The sequence below is a fragment of the Bufo gargarizans genome, chromosome 5 (assembly GCF_014858855.1).
Source record: "Bufo gargarizans isolate SCDJY-AF-19 chromosome 5, ASM1485885v1, whole genome shotgun sequence".
Taxonomy (NCBI): domain Eukaryota; kingdom Metazoa; phylum Chordata; class Amphibia; order Anura; family Bufonidae; genus Bufo; species Bufo gargarizans.
The window spans coordinates 442767093-442785510 of record NC_058084.1 but is presented as its reverse complement, the minus strand read 5'-3'; the positions used below and the strand labels follow the sequence as shown (position 1 = coordinate 442785510).

Here is an 18418-nt window from a genome sequence, read left to right as displayed (position 1 = left end):
CACAATTCCGTTATAACGGAACCTATAACGGAATGGCATAACACTAGTGCGAATCTGCCTTGTTCCTAAATGATAGTGCTGCAGCAGATGTGAAAGATGGGTGACCACAGTGGTCAAGGCTATATTGTTTGTGACCTAAACGTCCCAGAAACAGGCATATGGAAGCATGAGATGTACGGCATGAGTAACTGTTTGTGACTTTTATTTAAAGGGTGAGATCATGAAGAAACTTTAGCTCAGCGGCTGCACTATTCCAATAAGGAACATCTAAGGCGCCATTGCCCACTCCAAAGATGGCCGCGTGCGGCGCTTCTGAACCGGAAGTGACGTCCCCTGACGGAGGTCTGCCTGGTTGTCATGGATACGGACGCCGATCACGCTGCATGTGAATATGGAGACCCGGGGAAGCTCGGAGCTAGCGGCTCTGCCCGGCTCAGAGGAGCAGGACCTGGCGGTGCAGGCTTATGTCCAGGAGATCGAGTTCAGGTAACGGTGGCTGCGGTCCTGGACCACACCAGTGTTACTGTCACCTGTGGAGAAGCCAACTACAACTCCCAGCATGCCCCCTGGAGACTGGGTTTGCCATTATGTACAGACCCCACTTTGGGTCACATGATGCATTAGTAGAGGTGACAACTTGACATGTTGCTAGGTTACCATAGGTAAAGCATGTGACTGTCTGCAACTTCGGTGGCGCGTTTTACAGTCGCAGCATGACCGCCACATGTGGTTGTCACAGAGGGGAACCTGGTGGTCAGTGACCGGAGGATTCAACCCTGTGCGGACCGCGCAGTTTTTTTTTTTTTACAGGAAGATTTTTTTCGTTTTATTTTTACTTTTTTGTCCCACTCGGGCAGATTTATTATCTCCCTGCGCCAGTTTTCTGTTGGAAAAAAAAGTGCCAAATGCCATGGTTGCGTCTTTTTAAACGCTGTCACGACAAAATGTCGCTAGTGACGTTTTTACGCCTCTCTGATACTTTCTGAAAAGGGTGACTTGGTGAGGGCAGGGAGTGTCTTTCTTGTCTTCTATTAAATGCAGCATGCTGGAGCTCTGCTAATTTTCCAGTTGTTTCACCAAAACTTTCTCAATAGTGAAAAACACCATGAAGAAAACACTAGTGGACAAACACACTGGAGTGTCTAGAAAAGTCTCGTAGCTCCCGGATGGCAATGTCCGTGATTGGCGATAATGCCAATCATAGACATTTAACTCCTCAGATGCCAAAGTCAATTGTGACCACCGCATCTGAGCAGTGAAACCCTGGAGCACTGCACTCAAAGGGCTCCCCAGCGCCAAGATCGAGGGAGCCATTTGATTGCTGTGGAAGCCTTTGGCCTTATGAAGGTTCCCAGGCATGCCACAGCTAAGCTCCTACGAGCCCTGCCTGTAGGAACATAGGGGCTCATTTATCAAGCTGATGTAAAGTAGAACTGGATTAGTTGCCCATAGGAAACCAATCAGATCCCACCTTTCATTTTCCAAAGGAGCAGTCAAAAATGAAAGGTGGAATCTGATTGGTTGCTATGGGCAACTAAAGACAGTTCTACTTTACTCCAGTTTGATAAATGGTCCCCATAGGCCACAATGTTAAAGTGCAGTCCCTAGGGGGACTTTAACCCCTTTCCGACACAAGAGGTAATAGTACATCATGGCAGCAAGTGACTTCCCGCATTTGGACGTACTATTACGTCATGGTGATCGGGCGGACACCTGAGTGGTGCGCATCCGATCACTGCAGGGGCCCAGCAGTCACAGATAGCCGGGCGCCTGCTGTATCCGACGACATTGCTGTAAAAGCCGATGCCGGCATAGTAATCCCTTCTTTGCTGCAGTCAGCGCTGACTGCGGCATAGAAGGGGTTTGCGGCGGGTGAGGAAGCCCATCGGGTCCCCATGCTGCTGTGGCAGGGACCCAATGGGTGACAAGGCAGCTCGATGCCGTGCAGAGGCTGCCCAATGCCTTGCACGACATCAGGACCTGCCTTCTACGGGGGCCGAGGAGATCCAGGCCGGGCTCCTAGGCAACTTTTTAGGGCTCGTTCACACGACCGCGTGAAGCCCGTGCCCATGCTGTGGACCGCACCGACCGTGGCCCAGCCGCATGGGGATCGTGGACCCATTCACTTGAGCATGTTCTATCTTTTTATCGTGCAGAGGCAAGGAACGGAACCCTAGGAAGCCCTCCGTAGTGTTCCGTTCCATGCTTCCATTCCGCATCTCCAGATTTGCAGACCCATTGAAGTTAATGGGTCTGCATCCGTGATGCGGAATGCACACGGAACAGTGCCCGTGTATTGCGGATCCGCAAATGCAGCAATGGGCAGCACACGTGTGAACGAGCCCTTAGTGTATTACTCAGTGTAAGACACTTAGGCCTCTTTCAGACGGGCGTTGCGGGAAAAGGTGCGGGTGCGTTGCGGGAACATGCACGATTTTTCTGCGCGAGTGCAAAACATTGTAATGCGTTTTGCACTCGCATGAGAAAAATCTGCATGTTTGGTAAAATTCTAAGCCTTCTAACGCCTAAAAAAATAAAATGATGCAAACATAAAGTAGATGTATGGGGAATGTTAAGTAATAACTATTTTATGAGGTATCACTTCATATTTTAAAAGCAGATAGACTACTAAACGAGATAGACGAGGCGGCAAATCATAATGAGGTGGTTATTATGGGGGACTTCAACTACCCAGATATAGACTGGGAAACTGAAACTTGTATATCTCATAAAGGAAACAGGTTCTTGGCAATAACCAAAGACAATTACCTCTCCCAACTGGTTCAGGACCCGACTAGAGGGATGGCCATACTGGACTTAGTATTAACCAATAGGCCTGACAGAACAACAGACGTGCAGGTTGGGGGACACCTGGGAAATAGTGACCATAAAGTAATAACCTTCCAATTATCATTCAAAAGAGCGTTTCTACAGGGAGGAACAAAAATACCAGACTTCAAAAAAGCTAAATTTAGCCAACTAAGAGAGGCTATAGGCCTAACTAAATGGGATAAAGTCCTCACAAATAAAAATACAGCCACAAAATGGGATATCTTTAAAAGCATCCTAAAATCTCATTGTGAGAGGTACATACCGTATGGGAATAAAAGGTTAAGGAACAAAAAGAAACCAATGTGGATAAACAGAACTGTAAAGAAAGCAATAAATGACAAAAAGAAAGCATATAAAACACTAAAACAGGAGGGCAGCACGGAAGCACTGAAAAAATATAAGGAAAAAAATAGAACATGTAAAAAACAAATAAAAGCGGCCAAACTAGAGACTGAGAGATTAATTGCCAAAGAGAGTAAAACTAACACTAAAATGTTCTTCAATTATATACCGTATTTTTCGCCGTATAAGACGCACCGGCCTATAAGACGCACCTAGGTTTTTGAGGAGGAAAATAAGAAAAAAAATATTTTGAACCAAAAGGTGCACTTTTGGTGGGTTTTGAACTAATTGTGGTCTGTGGGTGACGCACTGTTCTGGGGGATCTGTGGGTGACGCACTGTTATGGGGGATCTGTGGGTGACGCACAGTTATGGGGGATCTGTGGGTGACGCACTGTTCTGGGGGATCTGTGGGTGACGCACTGTTATGGGGGATCTGTGGGTGACGCACTGTTATGGGGGATCTGTGGGTGACGCACTGTTATGGGGGATCTGTGGGTGACGCACTGTTATGGGGGATCTGTGGGTGACGCACAGTTATGGGGGATCTGTGGGTGACGCACAGTTATGGGGGATCTGTGGGTGACGCACAGTTATGGGGGATCTGTGGGTGACGCACAGTTATGGGGGATCTGTGGGTGACGCACTGTTATGGGGGATCTGTGGGTGACGCACTGTTATGGGGGATCTGTGGGTGACGCACTGTTATGGGGGATCTGTGGGTGACGCACTGTTATGGGGGATCTGTGGGTGACACTTATGGGGGATCTGTGGGTGACACTTATGGGGGATCTGTGGGTGACACTTATGGGGGATCTGTGGGTGACACTTATGGGGGATCCTCTCTGAATGGCACTGTTATGAGGATGAGGATCTGTGTATGACAGTTATGGGGGGGATCTGTGGATGACACATATATAGCATCTTATGCTATGTGTCATCCACAGATCCCCTCCATAAGTGTCCCTGTAGTAGTGAATGACCCTCAATACAGGGGGTGGGGGTCGCATCTGCTTTAATAATGACAGCGGGGCCCGTGCAGTGACTATTCTACTACACGGGCCCCGCTTACTGTATAATCATATCTCTCTAATAGTTAATTGTTGTATGCATGTAATCGCATAATGAGTGCTGTGTATTACCGTACTTAAAACTAGAAGCGCTCGCCGTTCGGAGCAGAGAGGAGGCAGGAGGCAGGCCGGGAGGACGGGCGCTTGCAACGTGAGTCATACGTCACGCGCCTGCGCCGCCTGCTTCATTCATAAGTGGGCGGTGCAGGCGCGTGACGTATGACTCACGCTGCAAGTGCCCGTCCTCCCGGCCTGCCTCCTGCCTCCTCTCTGCTCCGAACGGCGAGCGCTTCTAGTTTTAAGTACGGTAATACACAGCACTCATTATGCGATTACATGCATACAACAATTAACTATTAGAGAGATATGATTATACAGTAAGCGGGGCCCGTGTAGTAGAATAGTCACTGCACGGGCCCCGCTGTCATTATTAATGCAGATGCCGCCCCCAGCCCCTCCTCCCTCACAGCTGATACACCCGCCGCACGGCATCGCGGCGGGTGTATCATTGAAAACTGGGCAAAATCAGCTACATTCGCCGTATAAGACGCACTGCTATTTTCCCCCCACTTTTGGGGGGGAAAAAGTGCGTCTTATACGGCGAAAAATACGGTAAATGTTAAAAAGTATAAATCTGAAGGTGTCGGCCCGTTAAAGAGTAATGAGGGGGGAGTCGCAGAGAGCGACGAGGAGAAAGCAAAGCTGTTAAATATTTTTTTCTCCAATGTATTCACTGAGGAAAATAAACTGTCAGATGACATGCCGAATGTAAAAATAAATTCCCCATTAAAAGTGTCCTGTCTGACCCAGGAAGAAGTACAACAGCGACTTAAAAAGATTAAAATAGACAAATCGCCAGGACCGGATGGCATACACCCCCGTATCCTAGGGGAATTAAGTAATGTCATAGCCAGACCCTTATTTCTGATATTTGCAGACTCTATACTGACAGGGAATGTCCCACAGAATTGGCGCATGGCAAATGTGGTGCCAATATTCAAAAAGGGTCCAAAAACAGAGCCTGGAAACTATAGGCTGGTAAGTTTAACATCTGTTGTGGGTAAACTGTTTGAAGGTTTTCTGAGGGATGCTATGTTAGAGCATCTTAACGGAAATAAGCAAATAACGCCATATCAGCATGGCTTCATGAGGGATCGGTCATGTCAAACAAATTTAATCAGTTTCTATGAGGAGGTAAGTTCTAGACTTGACAGCGGCGAATCAATGGATGTCGTGTATCTGGACTTCTCCAAAGCATTTGACACTGTACCACATAAAAGGTTAGTATATAAAATGAGAATGCTCCGACTGGGAGAAAACGTCTGTAAGTGGGTAAGTAACTGGCTCAATGATAGAAAACAGAGGGTGGTTATTAACGGTACACACTCAGATTGGGTCACTGTCACTAGTGGGGTACCTCAGGGGTCAGTATTGGGCCCTATTCTCTTCAATATATTTATTAATGATCTTGTAGAAGGCTTGCATAGTAAAATATCAATTTTCGCAGATGACACTAGACTGTGTAAAGTAATTAACACTGAAGAGGACACTATACTGCTACAGAGGGATCTGGATAGATTGGAGGCTTGGGCAGATAAGTGGCAGATGAGGTTTAAAGGGAACCTGTCACCTGGATTTTGTGTATAGAGCTGAGGACATGGGCTGCTAGATGGCCCCTAGCACATCCGCAATACCCAGTCCCCATAGCTCTGTGTGCTTTTATTGTGTAAAAAAACCTATTTGATACATATGCAAATTAACCTGAGATGAGTCCTGTATGTGAGATGAGTCAGGGACAGGACTCATCTCGGGTTAATTTGCATATGTATCAAATCATTTTTTTGGCACAATAAAAGCACACAGAGCTATAGGGACTGGGTATTGCGGACGTGCTAGCGGCCATCTAGCAACCCATGTCCTCAGCTCTATACACAAAATACCGGTGACAGGTTCCCTTTAACACTGACAAATGTAAAGTTATGCACATGGGAAGGAATAATGCAAGTCACCCGTACTTATTAAATGGTAAAACACTCGGTAACACTGACATGGAAAAAGATCTAGGAATTTTAATAAACAGCAAACTAAGCTGCAAAAACCAGTGTCAAGCAGCTGCTGCCAAGGCCAATAAGATAATGGGTTGCATCAAAAGGGGCATAGATGCCCGTGATGAGAACATAGTCCTACCACTTTACAAATCACTAGTCAGACCACACATGGAGTACTGTGTACAGTTCTGGGCTCCTGTAAACAAGGCAGACATAGCAGAGCTGGAGAGGGTCCAGAGGAGGGCAACTAAAGTAATAACTGGAATGGGTGGACTACAGTACCCTGAAAGATTATCAAAATTAGGGTTATTCACTTTAGAAAAAAGACGACTGAGAGGAGATCTAATTAATATGTATAAATATATCAGGGGTCAGTACAGAGATCTCTCCCATCATCTATTCATTCCCAGGACGGTGACTGTGACGAGGGGACATCCTCTGCGTCTGGAGGAAAGAAGGTTTGTACACAAACATAGAAGAGGATTCTTTACGGTAAGAGCAGTGAGACTACGGAGCTCTCTGCCTGAGGAGGTGGTGATGGTGAGTACAATAAAGGAATTCAAGAGGGGCCTGGATGTATTTCTGGAGGGTAATAATATTACAGGCTATAGCTACTAGAGAGAGATCGTTGATCCAGGGAGTTATTCTGATTGCCTGATTGGAGTCGGGAAGGAATTTTTATTCCCCTAAAGTGAGGAAAATTGGCTTCTACCTCACAGGGGTTTTTTGCCTTCCTCTGGATCAACTTGCAGGATGACAGGCCGAACTGGATGGACAAATGTCTTTTTTCAGCCTTATGTACTATGTTACTATGTAGATTAATAGAAATTTAGAAAATTGCTAATTTTTAAAAATTTTTGGTAAATTTGGGATTTTATCATAAATAAAGGGGAAATATAGTGACTCAAATTTATGACTATCATGAAGTACAATGTGTCACGACAAAAAAATCTCAGAAAGGCTTGAATAAATAAAAGCGTTCCAAAGTTATTACCACATAAAGTGACACATGTCAGATTTGCAAAAAATGGCCTGTGCAGGAAGGTGAAAACTGGCCCGGGGTAGAAGGGGTTAAAAAAGTGTAAAAACAAGTCCAAAAAAGTTTTCAAAAATATTAAAATTTGTATTCCCTTTATTAAAAATAATTAAAAACAGTAAAAAAAAATAATATGATTGTCATCACCAGGTCCCAAAATGCCCAGACTATTAAAAAAATAAAAAATAAAAATATTTATCCTGTACAGTGAATGACGTAATGGGGGAAAAAAATCGAGATGCCAATTTACCCTTTTTTGTTGCTTCACCTCCCAAAAACATTAAAAAGGGACCAAATAGTCATAACACTCCGAAATGGTATTAATAAAAACTACAGGTTGGCCTGCAAAGATTGAGCCCAAACACAGCTTCATAGGCATCCGTGGATATAAAAAGGCTATGGAGGGCAGAATATGGCAGTGCAAAGAAGACATTTTTTTCAAAGTTTTTTTTTTAAGTATCAAAAAACACAAGAAAAACTATATAAATGTGGTAACTCCGTAATAGTACTGACCCAGTGAATGAAGATAAAATCGAAACGGATAAAAGTATGGCGGAATTACATATTTTCCCAACTCAAGGTCATTTGGAAATTTTTCTCCAGCTTCCCACTACATCATATGTAATAGTAAGTGGTGCTCTTAGAAAGTACACCTCATACGGCTATGTGAACAGAAAAAAGTTATGGATCCGGAATGAAAAATCTAAAAACTGCTGGGTTAAAGCGCATCTGTAAGCAGGATCAATCCTATTATGGCCTCATGCACACGACCGTTGTTCGGGTCCGCATCCAGGCAGGCCGCAGTTTTTGCTGCTCGGGTGTGGACCCATTCAATTCAATGGGGCTGCAAAAGATGTGGACAGCACTTGCTGAGTTCCGTGGCCCCGCAAAAAAAATATAACATGTCCTATTCTCGTCCGTTTTGCAGACAAGAATAGGCATTTCTACAATGGGCCGCCCGTTCCGTTCCGCAAATTGAGGAAGGCACACGGGCGGCTTCCGTTTTTTGCGGATCCGCGGTTTGCGGACAGCAAAAAACGGAACGGTCGTGTGCATGAGGCCTTATTCAACATATCCTGTCTTAGGGTGGATCCCACTGATTAAATGATGCCTGTTGTTAGGCTGGCGGACCATATCTGCCGCTGTGCTGCTTTCCAGGGCAGGCACAGGCATTGCTCCATTCACCTTGTTTGTATTGGGACTGTTCTTGATGGACTTCCTTACAGCGCTGCTGGCGTTAATTCTTCCCTTTTGCTCTCTCTCCACCTTCTGACTAAGGTGCTGATCAGCCTTCCTATTTAGCTGGGCTGGCGTTCCACCTCCTTGCCTGAGCGTTGGGTTTTCTGGTGTCTAGTAACCAGCGAAGGTGTGATTTCGTTTACCCATGTACCGTACCTTGTCTAACTACCGATTCTGCTCCATGCCGCCTGCCCTGATCATGGAATTGCTATCTGGATTGTGCATGTACTCAGCCTGCCTCAATCTTGGACCATATTCAGACTACATCTTTTGCCTGATCCCTTGGTGCTTCGCACTGGTGTCTCTGACCCCCATGGGTAGCGGCCTGGTTGTTTCCCTGCAGCGAGTCTAGATCCCTGTACAGGGGTTAAACTGTGAATACCAGGGAACCGCCAGGACAATTCCCTTAGGTATAGCCCAAAGTCAAATTGTTTAGATGGCACAGTGGGTCCACTACCACTGTCCGTTACACCTGTCTCGTGAAAATTGGTTCCTGAGAAAAAATACTTTTATTATTTATGCAAGTGAGGGTTTAGCTACACTGGGTTGTGTGGTCAGAACTAGAAAAGTGAGGTGCACAGAGAGGCTAGGCTCTGCCCCTCGGAGCACTGAAGTCCTCACTACAACTGATTTTCACATTTTTGGCCTGATGAAGGGGAAAGCCCCTAAAACATTGCGGTAGCGCGATTTGCGCTTGGCCCTACCTCCGTCAGTTATGTCCATTATAGTTTAAACTGTCTATGGGCTTGCCGTCACTGACTTGGAGTTTTGTGAGGTTTTGTACCTGTATGTGAAATACGAAGGTAAATACATTTTGCAGTAATCCGAGTGTCTTTTCTATTGACTTTCACAGGACAGGTATTATTTTAAACAGCAGGATCAACACCAGCAGGCAGTATGCCTCCTTTAATAAATTTGATCCTGGTGACATAAGCTCTTTAAACAGGTTGTTCACTCCAGATGCCTTTTGGACAGACCTTCCAGCGTGGCCAGACCTGATCACGACCTTCACTCTCTGCCGGCCGCTGTAAATGGCTGGTCTCCCTGCATCAGCATTCGGTTTGGCAGGGGTCACTGGCTGGCTGCGGCGGTGACGTGTCCCCCATGCATCACCCAGTTAAGGGGATCAGGTAAGTATGATTGCCTACGCAGGTCCAGCCACGCTGGGGGGGGTCTGCCTAAAGGTCTCCAGGGGGTAAACAATCCCTCCCTTTAATATTAACTGAGGTAAGAGAACTATCCCCTTAATCTTGCATAGAAAATAGAATAAAAAATCTACAGTCAGGAAATATAAACATAAAAAAGGAATATGTTGAACTAAGTGCATTTTTTTCACTTTTTTTTTTTTTTTTAACCAATGGGTGTTCACTTCAATAGAAAACCATGGGGCACATTTATTAAGACTAGCGTTTTAGACGCCAGTCTTAAAAAAGCCCCATATCTGGCGGAGGATCCACCAAAGTTATGAAGGAGGCGCAAGCTTCTCCATAACTTCAGCGCATCCAGCGCCAGTACTAAATGTAAGACGGCTTCCCATCTGTCTGACATTTAGACCTTTTCTACGCAGCCATCTGCGCCTGAAATATATCTAACATAGGCGTATTTTAAGTATAATAAATGACCCCCTGTATTTCCCCTACGTCCATGACAGCACCCTTGAGAGACCGCCTCCATCCAGGACAGGTAACAGGAACTTTCGTGGAGAGCTCTTAAGGAGGGGCTCTGCCCCTGTAGCACCAGTTCCTGTTTCCTGCCCTATGGATAGGACCTATAGTGGAGAGCTAAAGATTAGGCTGCAGGAACCCCGCATGTGTTTCAGGTTTCAGGGGTTACCTGGTGCGGCGTAAGACTCCACTAGGAGCTGCCCGCTAAGCCTGGGGCCATCCTTCTGGGTCTCGGACTGTTCCATGTCGAGCCGGCATTCCTGGGCAGTCCCTGTGTTACTTGGAGGTAATCCTCCTGGCCTCTAGTAGCTTACAGAGGCGGGGGGAGGGCTGAGTTTTTCTGAGCACGCTTCATGCGTGAACCGGAAGTTGCGTTACTCAACTTCCAGTATTTGGAACGCATGTGGTTCCGGTGGCCAGCGTTCTGGAAATGAGGGAGAAACATCCTTCTTCCATAAGGGGCTGCATGGGGATGCCGGCAGGGACCCGACCGGTGGGTTTTAAACCTTATCAGCGCGCGGTCAAAAGGATCTCTGCCAGCCTGCAGGCATCCGTGGATGTGCCTATGTCACGGAATGTGTACAGGAAACAAGACAACACAAATTGAATATATGACTCACTGGATCCAAAACTAAGGAACAAAAAGGGAGACCCCTGCAAAAGACCTGGCTCTCTCCCTTACTGCTCAGCCTATGCAAAAATCCCAATGGTAGATGATCGCATATCCTCGTACCTCGACTGTATAACACCTGAACACCCTACAATAGTGAGGGGACACGACCTCCGGCTCCCTACACTAGATACGGAGGGAGTCAGGGTCACCTGGGATCCAGCAAACAGAAAAACACAAATGAATGCACAACACTTATCTTGTAGAAGGCTGGGAAGTAGGATCAGCATGCACACACACTCCAGGAAGTAATATAAACCGCAAACTGATGCACTATGGGGAGGAATTTAAAGGGATGCAATCAGTACAACTACATGACAGCTGAGAGAGGCTAACGAGATGAGGAACTGAAAGCAAAACAAAGGAGCTTCTCAGATGCCTGGTGGTGACAGCCTATGGACAACACTCTATCCTTATCTGGAAGTATGAAGGAGGAGAGCAGTCAGCGTGCTGATGTCCAGGAGGGTCATGATGGCAGACCGGTATTCCTGGTGGGGTAAGGGGGTCAATCCCCACCTTTTATTCCTCCCTCAGTATCTAATGGGACTTATTCTCTTATTTTATTTTAGAATAACAAAGAGAGCCCTAGGAAAGCCACCGCTAAAATTAAAGGAAGAGAGTGTGCTGTATGCTAGAAAAAATTCTCTCCTTCCTGGGCTAAATTGTTATGTCAGCATTGCGTTAAGGTGGTAGAGGAGTAATCCCTATCACTACTTCAGAATATCAAAGACATTGTTAAATCTGAAGTTTCTGATTCTATCAAAATGTTTTAAGAAATGCCTCCCTTCCTCGGCTGCGGGCAAGCAGGGTCACTCTAAAGTCATATCCGATGCCGAATCTTCCAACGAGAATGAGCAAGGAGAAATCCTAGATAACTCAAGCTCTTCCTCAGATGAACAATCCACAGGTAGACCTTTATTTTCCCCTGAGGATATGGATTCTCTGCTCAAAACTATTAGAGCCACGATGAAGGTGGATGAATCCAGAGAACAGAAATCCATTCAAGATATAATGTTTAGTGATCTGGGTCACAAAAAAAATCAAAATCGCGCAGGGCAAATGCATTTTCAGGAGTTCCGGTGATGAACCGTGCTCTCCATGGAGCTGCCAGGAAATCCCGGTGATGTTACCGGCAGTGATGGGCGGGCTTTAGCGCTGCCCTAGCCAGTAAAACGGCTAGGGCAGCGCTAAAGCATGCCCATCTGAGCCGGTGACGTCACAGAACACACTGCCAGGCGGAAGCTTCTGCCCGGCAGTGTGTTGTTGTAAACAAAAGAGCCCGTGCCCTGCGCAATCTAGCGCAGGGCAAGGGAGCGCATCGGATCATGAGATGCTCCAATGCTAGCATCAGGGGGGCTTCCTGGGTGAAAATATGGGTATGATTGTGTTCAGCTCTGAACCCAGGCAACCCCTTTAAATTAGTACCTCAAATACAAAAAGTTCATAATGGAATCCGTACAGTCTGCTATAAAACATCTTTTCAAAGACTGTGTAATGGCTACCATAGACATAAAGGATGCCTACTATCACATCCCAATTCATGTTGATTTTAAAAAATACCTCAGAGTAGCAGTGTCTATGGAAGGACGGGTTCATCATTTACAATACAGAGCACTTCCATTTAGAATATCCCAGGCCCCGAGGCTTTTTACAAAATTATTGGCAGAGGTTATGGCCCACATAAAGGAAAAGGACATTCTCGTTATTCCTTACTTGGACGATATTCTGGTGGTGGCAGATTCTATAGATCTTCTAACCTCTCATCTTCTAGAAGTGGTAAACATTCTAGTAAATCTCGGATGGCAAATGAACTGGGAAAAGTCAATCTTGACCCCCTCCCAAGAATGTATTTTTCTAGGGACGATCCTAGATTCTGTGAATCTGCGGTGCATCCTCCCTTAGCATAAGATAACCCGGTTAAGAAAAGACGTGCAAGTTCTGATAGTTCGATCCTTTGAGGCTATCAGGCAAGGGATGGCGGTACTAGGCAGAATGACCTCCACAATACTAGCTGTAGGTTGGTCCCTGTTTCGCTCCAGGACACTTCAGAACCTAAAAGAATGGCAGGGGTCATTGTCCCCGCTGGATGCATCTCTTCCTCTCACCCCTCGGGTGATACAGTCCTTAACCTGTTGGCTAGAGACTTCAAATCTGACTCAGGGCTTCCTATGGGTTCTTCAGGAACAAGTAACCAAAGCCACAGATGCCAGTCCGAGGGTGGGGAGCATTTTGTCAGTGGGGGTTTCTGTAGGGGGTATGGAGTCAAACAGAAAGCCAGGATTCCCATCTAAAAGGAACAGAAAACAAGGTAGCGGATTACCTAAGCAGAAACCATTTGGTTCAAGGAGAATGGTGTTTGAATCATGAGGTCTTCAATCAGATAGTTCTGCTTTGGGGTCGTCCTCAGGTAGAACTTTTTGCAACCAAGCAAAACAAAAAATGTAGTCTCGTCTTTTCCCTTAATCCAAGAGACTTTCCGTTAGGGATAGACACTTTCTTCCTTCTTTGGCCGGATCAGCTTCGGTATGTCTTTCCTCTTATAAGACTTCTACCAAGGGTATTGCAGAAGCTGAGGCAGGAACAGACGAGGCTCGTTCTAATTGCACCTTTCTGTCCGAGAAGAACCTAGTTCACTTGGCTGAGGAAACTGTCTGTCAGATCCAGGATTCTTCCGGACAGGCAGAATCTGTTGTTTCAGCCTGTCTTTCATCGGAGGTATAGAACCTTCATCTGGCAGCCTGGTATTTGACGGGGAAATCTAAGAGCATAGGGGCCTATCCAATAAGGTTATTTCCACCCTTTTCTCTTGTCGTTAGGAAGTAACCGCCACCATTTACCTTAGAGTCTGGAAGACTTTCTTAAGGTTCACTAGGACCCCGGTTGATCATTTGAACCCTCCTCCTATGCCTAAGGTTCTGGATTTCCTTCAAGAAGGTCTTAAAGAGGACCTTTCACCGGTCCTGACATTGTGAACTAAGTATACAGACATGGAGAGCGGCGCCCGGGGATCTCACTGCACTTACTATTATCCCTGGGCACCGCTCCGTTCTCCTGCTATGCCCTACGGTATCTCTGGCCACTAAGTTATAGTAGGCGGGGTCTGCCCTTGTTCTGCTGTAGCGATGGCCAATCGCAGCGCAGAGCTCACAGCCTGGGAGAAAATAACCTCCCAGGCTGTGAGCTCTGCGCTGCGATTGGCCAGCCCTACAGCAGAACAAGGGCAGACTCTGCCTACTATAACTTAGTGAACGAAGATACCAGAGGGCATAGCAGGAGAACGGAGCGGCGCCCAGGGATAATAGTAAGTGCAGTGAGATCCCCGGGCGCCGCTCTCCATGTCTGTATTCTTAGTTCACAATATCAGGATCGGTGAAAGGTCCTCTTTAATAAAATCCTTAGACTTAGCACCCTTGAAGTACAAGTCTCTGCTCTGAGTGCTTTTTTTATTTCCCCATTGCTAATCATCCTTGGAATAGGCGATTCTTTAAAGCAGTCAGTAGAATTAAGCCTGTAATCAGGTTTTCTGTTGCCCCGTGGGATCTTAATCTAGTTTTGTCTAGGATGATGGAGCCTCCTTTTGAACCGCTACATGATTTATCTATTAAAACATTATCTTTTAAAACAGCTTTTTTCTCAGCTAGGAGAGTGGGTGAGATTTCTGTCTTTTCAACCTCTCCTCCCTATACTAACATCCTGGAGGACAGAGTGCTCATTAACCACTTAGCGCTACGCTAACGCCGAAAGGCGTCATCGCGGCGGCTCTCCCAGGCTACGCTAACGCCAATAGGCGTCATCTCGCGTGAGCCGAGATTTCCTGTGAACGCGCGCACGCAGACGCGCGCGTTCACAGGAACGGGAGGTAAGCGAGTGGATCTCCAGCCTGCCAGCGGCGATCGCTCGCTGGCAGGCTGGAGATGTGATTTTTTTAACCCCTAACAGGCATATTAGACGCTGTTTTGATAACAGCGTCTAATATACCTGCTACCTGGTCCTCTGGTGGTCCCTTTTGTTAGGATCGACCACCAGAGGACTCAGGCAGCTCACTAAAGTAGCACCAAACACCACTACACTACACTACACCCCCCCCTGTCACTTATTAACCCTTTATAAACCACTGATCAGCCCATATAGACTCCCTGATCACCCCCCTGTCATTGATCACCCCCCTGTCATTGATCACCCCCCTGTAAGGCTCCATTCAGAGGTCCGTATGATTTTTACGGATCCACGGATACATGGATCGGATCCGCAAAACGCATACGGACGTCTGAATGGAGCCTTACAGGGGGGTGATCAATGACAAGGGGGTGATCACGCATATAGACTTCCTGATCACTTCCCTGTCATTGATCACCCCCTCTGTAAGGCTCCATTCAGACGTCCGTATGATTTTTACGGATCCACTGATACATGGATCGGATCCGCAAAACACATGCGGACGTCTGAATGGAGCCTTACAGGGGGGGGAGCAAAAACAGAGGAGTGATCACCCAGATAGACTCCCTGATCACCTCCGTCATTGATCACCCCCCTGTAAGGCTCCATTCAGACGTCCGTATGATTTTTACGGATCCACGGATACATGGATCGGATCCGCAAAACACATACGTACGTCTGAATGGAGCCTTACAGGGGGGTGATCAATGACAGAGGGGTGATCACCCATATAGACTTCCTGATCACCCCCTGTCATTGATCACCCCCCTGTAAGGCTCCATTCAGACGTCCGTATGATTTTTACGGATCCACGGATACATGGATCGGATCCGCAAAACACATGCGGACGTCTGAATGGAGCCTTACAGGGGGGTGATCAGTGACAGGGGGTGATCACCCCATATACACTCCCTGATCACCCCCTGTCATTGATCACCCCCCTGTAAGGCTCCATTCAGACGTCCGTATGATTTTTTACGGATCCACGGATACATGGATCGGATCCGCAAAACACATGCGGACGTCTGAATGGAGCCTTACAGGGGGGTGATCAATGACGAAGGTGATCAGGGAGTCTATATGGGTGATCACCCCTCTGTCATTGATCACCCCCCTGTAAGGCTCCATTCAGACGTCCGCATGTGTTTTGCGGATCCGATCCATGTATCCGTGGATCCGTAAAAAATCATACGGACGTCTGAATGGAGCCTTACAGGGGGGTGATCAATGACGAAGGTGATCAGGGAGTCTATATGGGTGATCACCCCTCTGTCATTGATCACCCCCCTGTAAGGCTCTATTCAGACGTCCGCATGTGTTTTGCGGATCCGATCCATGTATCCGTGGATCCGTAAAAAATCATACGGATGTCTGAATGGAGCCTTACAGGGGGGTGATCAATGACAGGGGTGTGATCAATGACAGGGGGGTGATCACCCCATATAGATTCCCTGATCACCCCCCTGTCATTGATCACCCCCTGTAAGGCTCCATGTAGACTTTTTTTGGGCAGAAGTTAGCGGAAATTTTTTGTTTGTTTTTGTTTTTTCTTACAAAGTCTCATATTCCACTAACTTGTGTCAAAAAATAAAATCTCACATGGACGCACCATACCCCTCACGGAATCCAAATGCGTAAATTTTTTTAGACATTTATATTCCAGACTTCTTCTGACGCTGTAGGGCCCCTAAAATGCCAGGGCAGTATAAGTACCCCACATGTGACCCCATTTTGGAAAGAAGACACCCCAAGGTATTCCGTGAGGGGCATATTGAGTCCATGAAAGATTGAAATTTTTGTCCCAAGTTAGCAGAAAGGGAGACTTTGTGAGAAAATACAAAAAAAATCAATTTCCGCTAACTTGTGCCAAAAAAAAAAATTCTAGGAACTCGCCATGCCCCTCACGGAATACCTTGGGGTGTCTTCTTTCCAAAATGGGGTCACATGTAGGGTATTTATACTGCCCTGGCATGTTAGGGGCCCGAAAGCGTGAGAAGAAGTCTGGGATCCAAATGTCTAAAAATGCCCTCCTAAAAGGAATATGTGCCCCTTTGCGCATCTAGGCTGCAAAAAAGTGTCACACATGTGGTATCGCCATACTCAGGAGAAGTTGGGGAATGTGTTTTGGGGTGTCATTTTACATATACCCATGCTGGGTGAGAGAAATATCTTGGTCAAATGCCAACTTTGTATAAAAAAAAGGGAAAAGTTGTCTTTTGCCGAGATATTTCTCTCACCCAGCATGGGAATATGTAAAATGACACCCCAAAACACATTACCCAACTTCTCCTGAGTACGGCGATACCAGATGTGTCACACTTTTTTGCTGCCAAGGTGGGCAAAGGGGCACATATTCCAAAGAGCACCTTTCGGATTTCACAGGTCCTTTTTTACACATTTTGGCCCAGATTCAGGTAGATTTGCCCATTACTTACACCTGAGCCGCTCAGCTGAATTTCTCTGCGCTGGAGCAATTTTGCCAAATTGCCACCTGATTCAGGAATCGTTTGTTCATTTAATTTGCTCCTGTTTAAGGCAAAGCTGAGGGCGCAAGGCCGTGCAAGTCAAAGTGGGTGTGCCCCTATGTAAATGAGGAATTTTCGGCTCAGCAGAGGTTTGCTAGCAGAATTTCAGGGCAAATCCTGCTCAGCTGCTTGCACTGAGCAAATAAATAGGAGCAGACTTGCGCAGGTTCTTTGCTGAATTTTATCCTGCTTTTTCCTACCCCCCCCTGAGCAAGGAAATTCAGCCCTTTTGCAAGACATGGCACCTCCCAAAGGGACCAAAATAAGGAAGGCCAACTTTGTGGCTGCAGAGATGGACATCCTGATTGCTGCACTCCAGCAGCATAAGGAAGTCCTATATGGTGCCCAGCGGGCAAACACCACCATTGCCCAAAGGAGGGCTATATATGAAGCCATTGCCCTGGACATCAATGCCCTGGGTAATGAAGTGCGTACCTGGGATGACATTTGGCCATCTTTTGCTAACTTGCCCCTGCTTTTAACAGGAGCAAGTTTGCCCAGGGAAAAAAGCTTGCACGCTTCCAGCGCAAGATGCGCATCACACGCGCATGTTTCTGAATCATCGGCAGTACCTAATTTGCATATTCGCTGAGGGAATTCCATGAAGGCGCAACTTACACCCCGCGCAAAATTGCACGAAAATTGCGCAGGAACAGCTAGGCTGCGTGCGCGGGAAAATGGCCGCATTTCAGGCTTAACTGGTTTACAGAATCAGCCGCAAATTTGCATAGGAGCAAATCAGTACTTGCGCGGCGCAAATCACACTTGTTCCCGCGCAAGTGCTTCTTGAATCTGGGCCTTTGATTTCAAACTACTTACCACACATTTGGGCCCCTAAATTGCCAGGGCAGTATAACTACCCCACAAGTGACCCCATTTTGGAAAGAAGACACCCCAAGGTATTCCGTGAGGGGCATGGCGAGTTCCTAGAATTTTTTATTTTTTGTCACAAGTTAGCGGAAAATGATGATTTATTTATTTTTTATTTTTTTCCTTACAAAGTCTCATATTCCACTAACTTTTGACAAAAAAAATAAAATTCCAGGAACTCGCAGTG

General features: G+C 46.5%; 1 protein-coding gene across 1 annotated transcript in view; it reads left to right on the top strand.

Annotated features, from left to right (window-relative positions):
- Positions 1-378: 378 nt before the first annotated feature.
- The window catches only part of C5H10orf67 (chromosome 5 C10orf67 homolog), a 180573-nt gene continuing 162533 nt past the window's right edge, over positions 379-18418 (top strand). The window contains exon 1 of the mRNA XM_044294761.1: positions 379-486. Within this exon, the coding sequence (XP_044150696.1) occupies positions 392-486 (95 nt within the window). The 5' untranslated portion in view covers positions 379-391. The remainder of the gene's footprint in view (positions 487-18418) is intronic.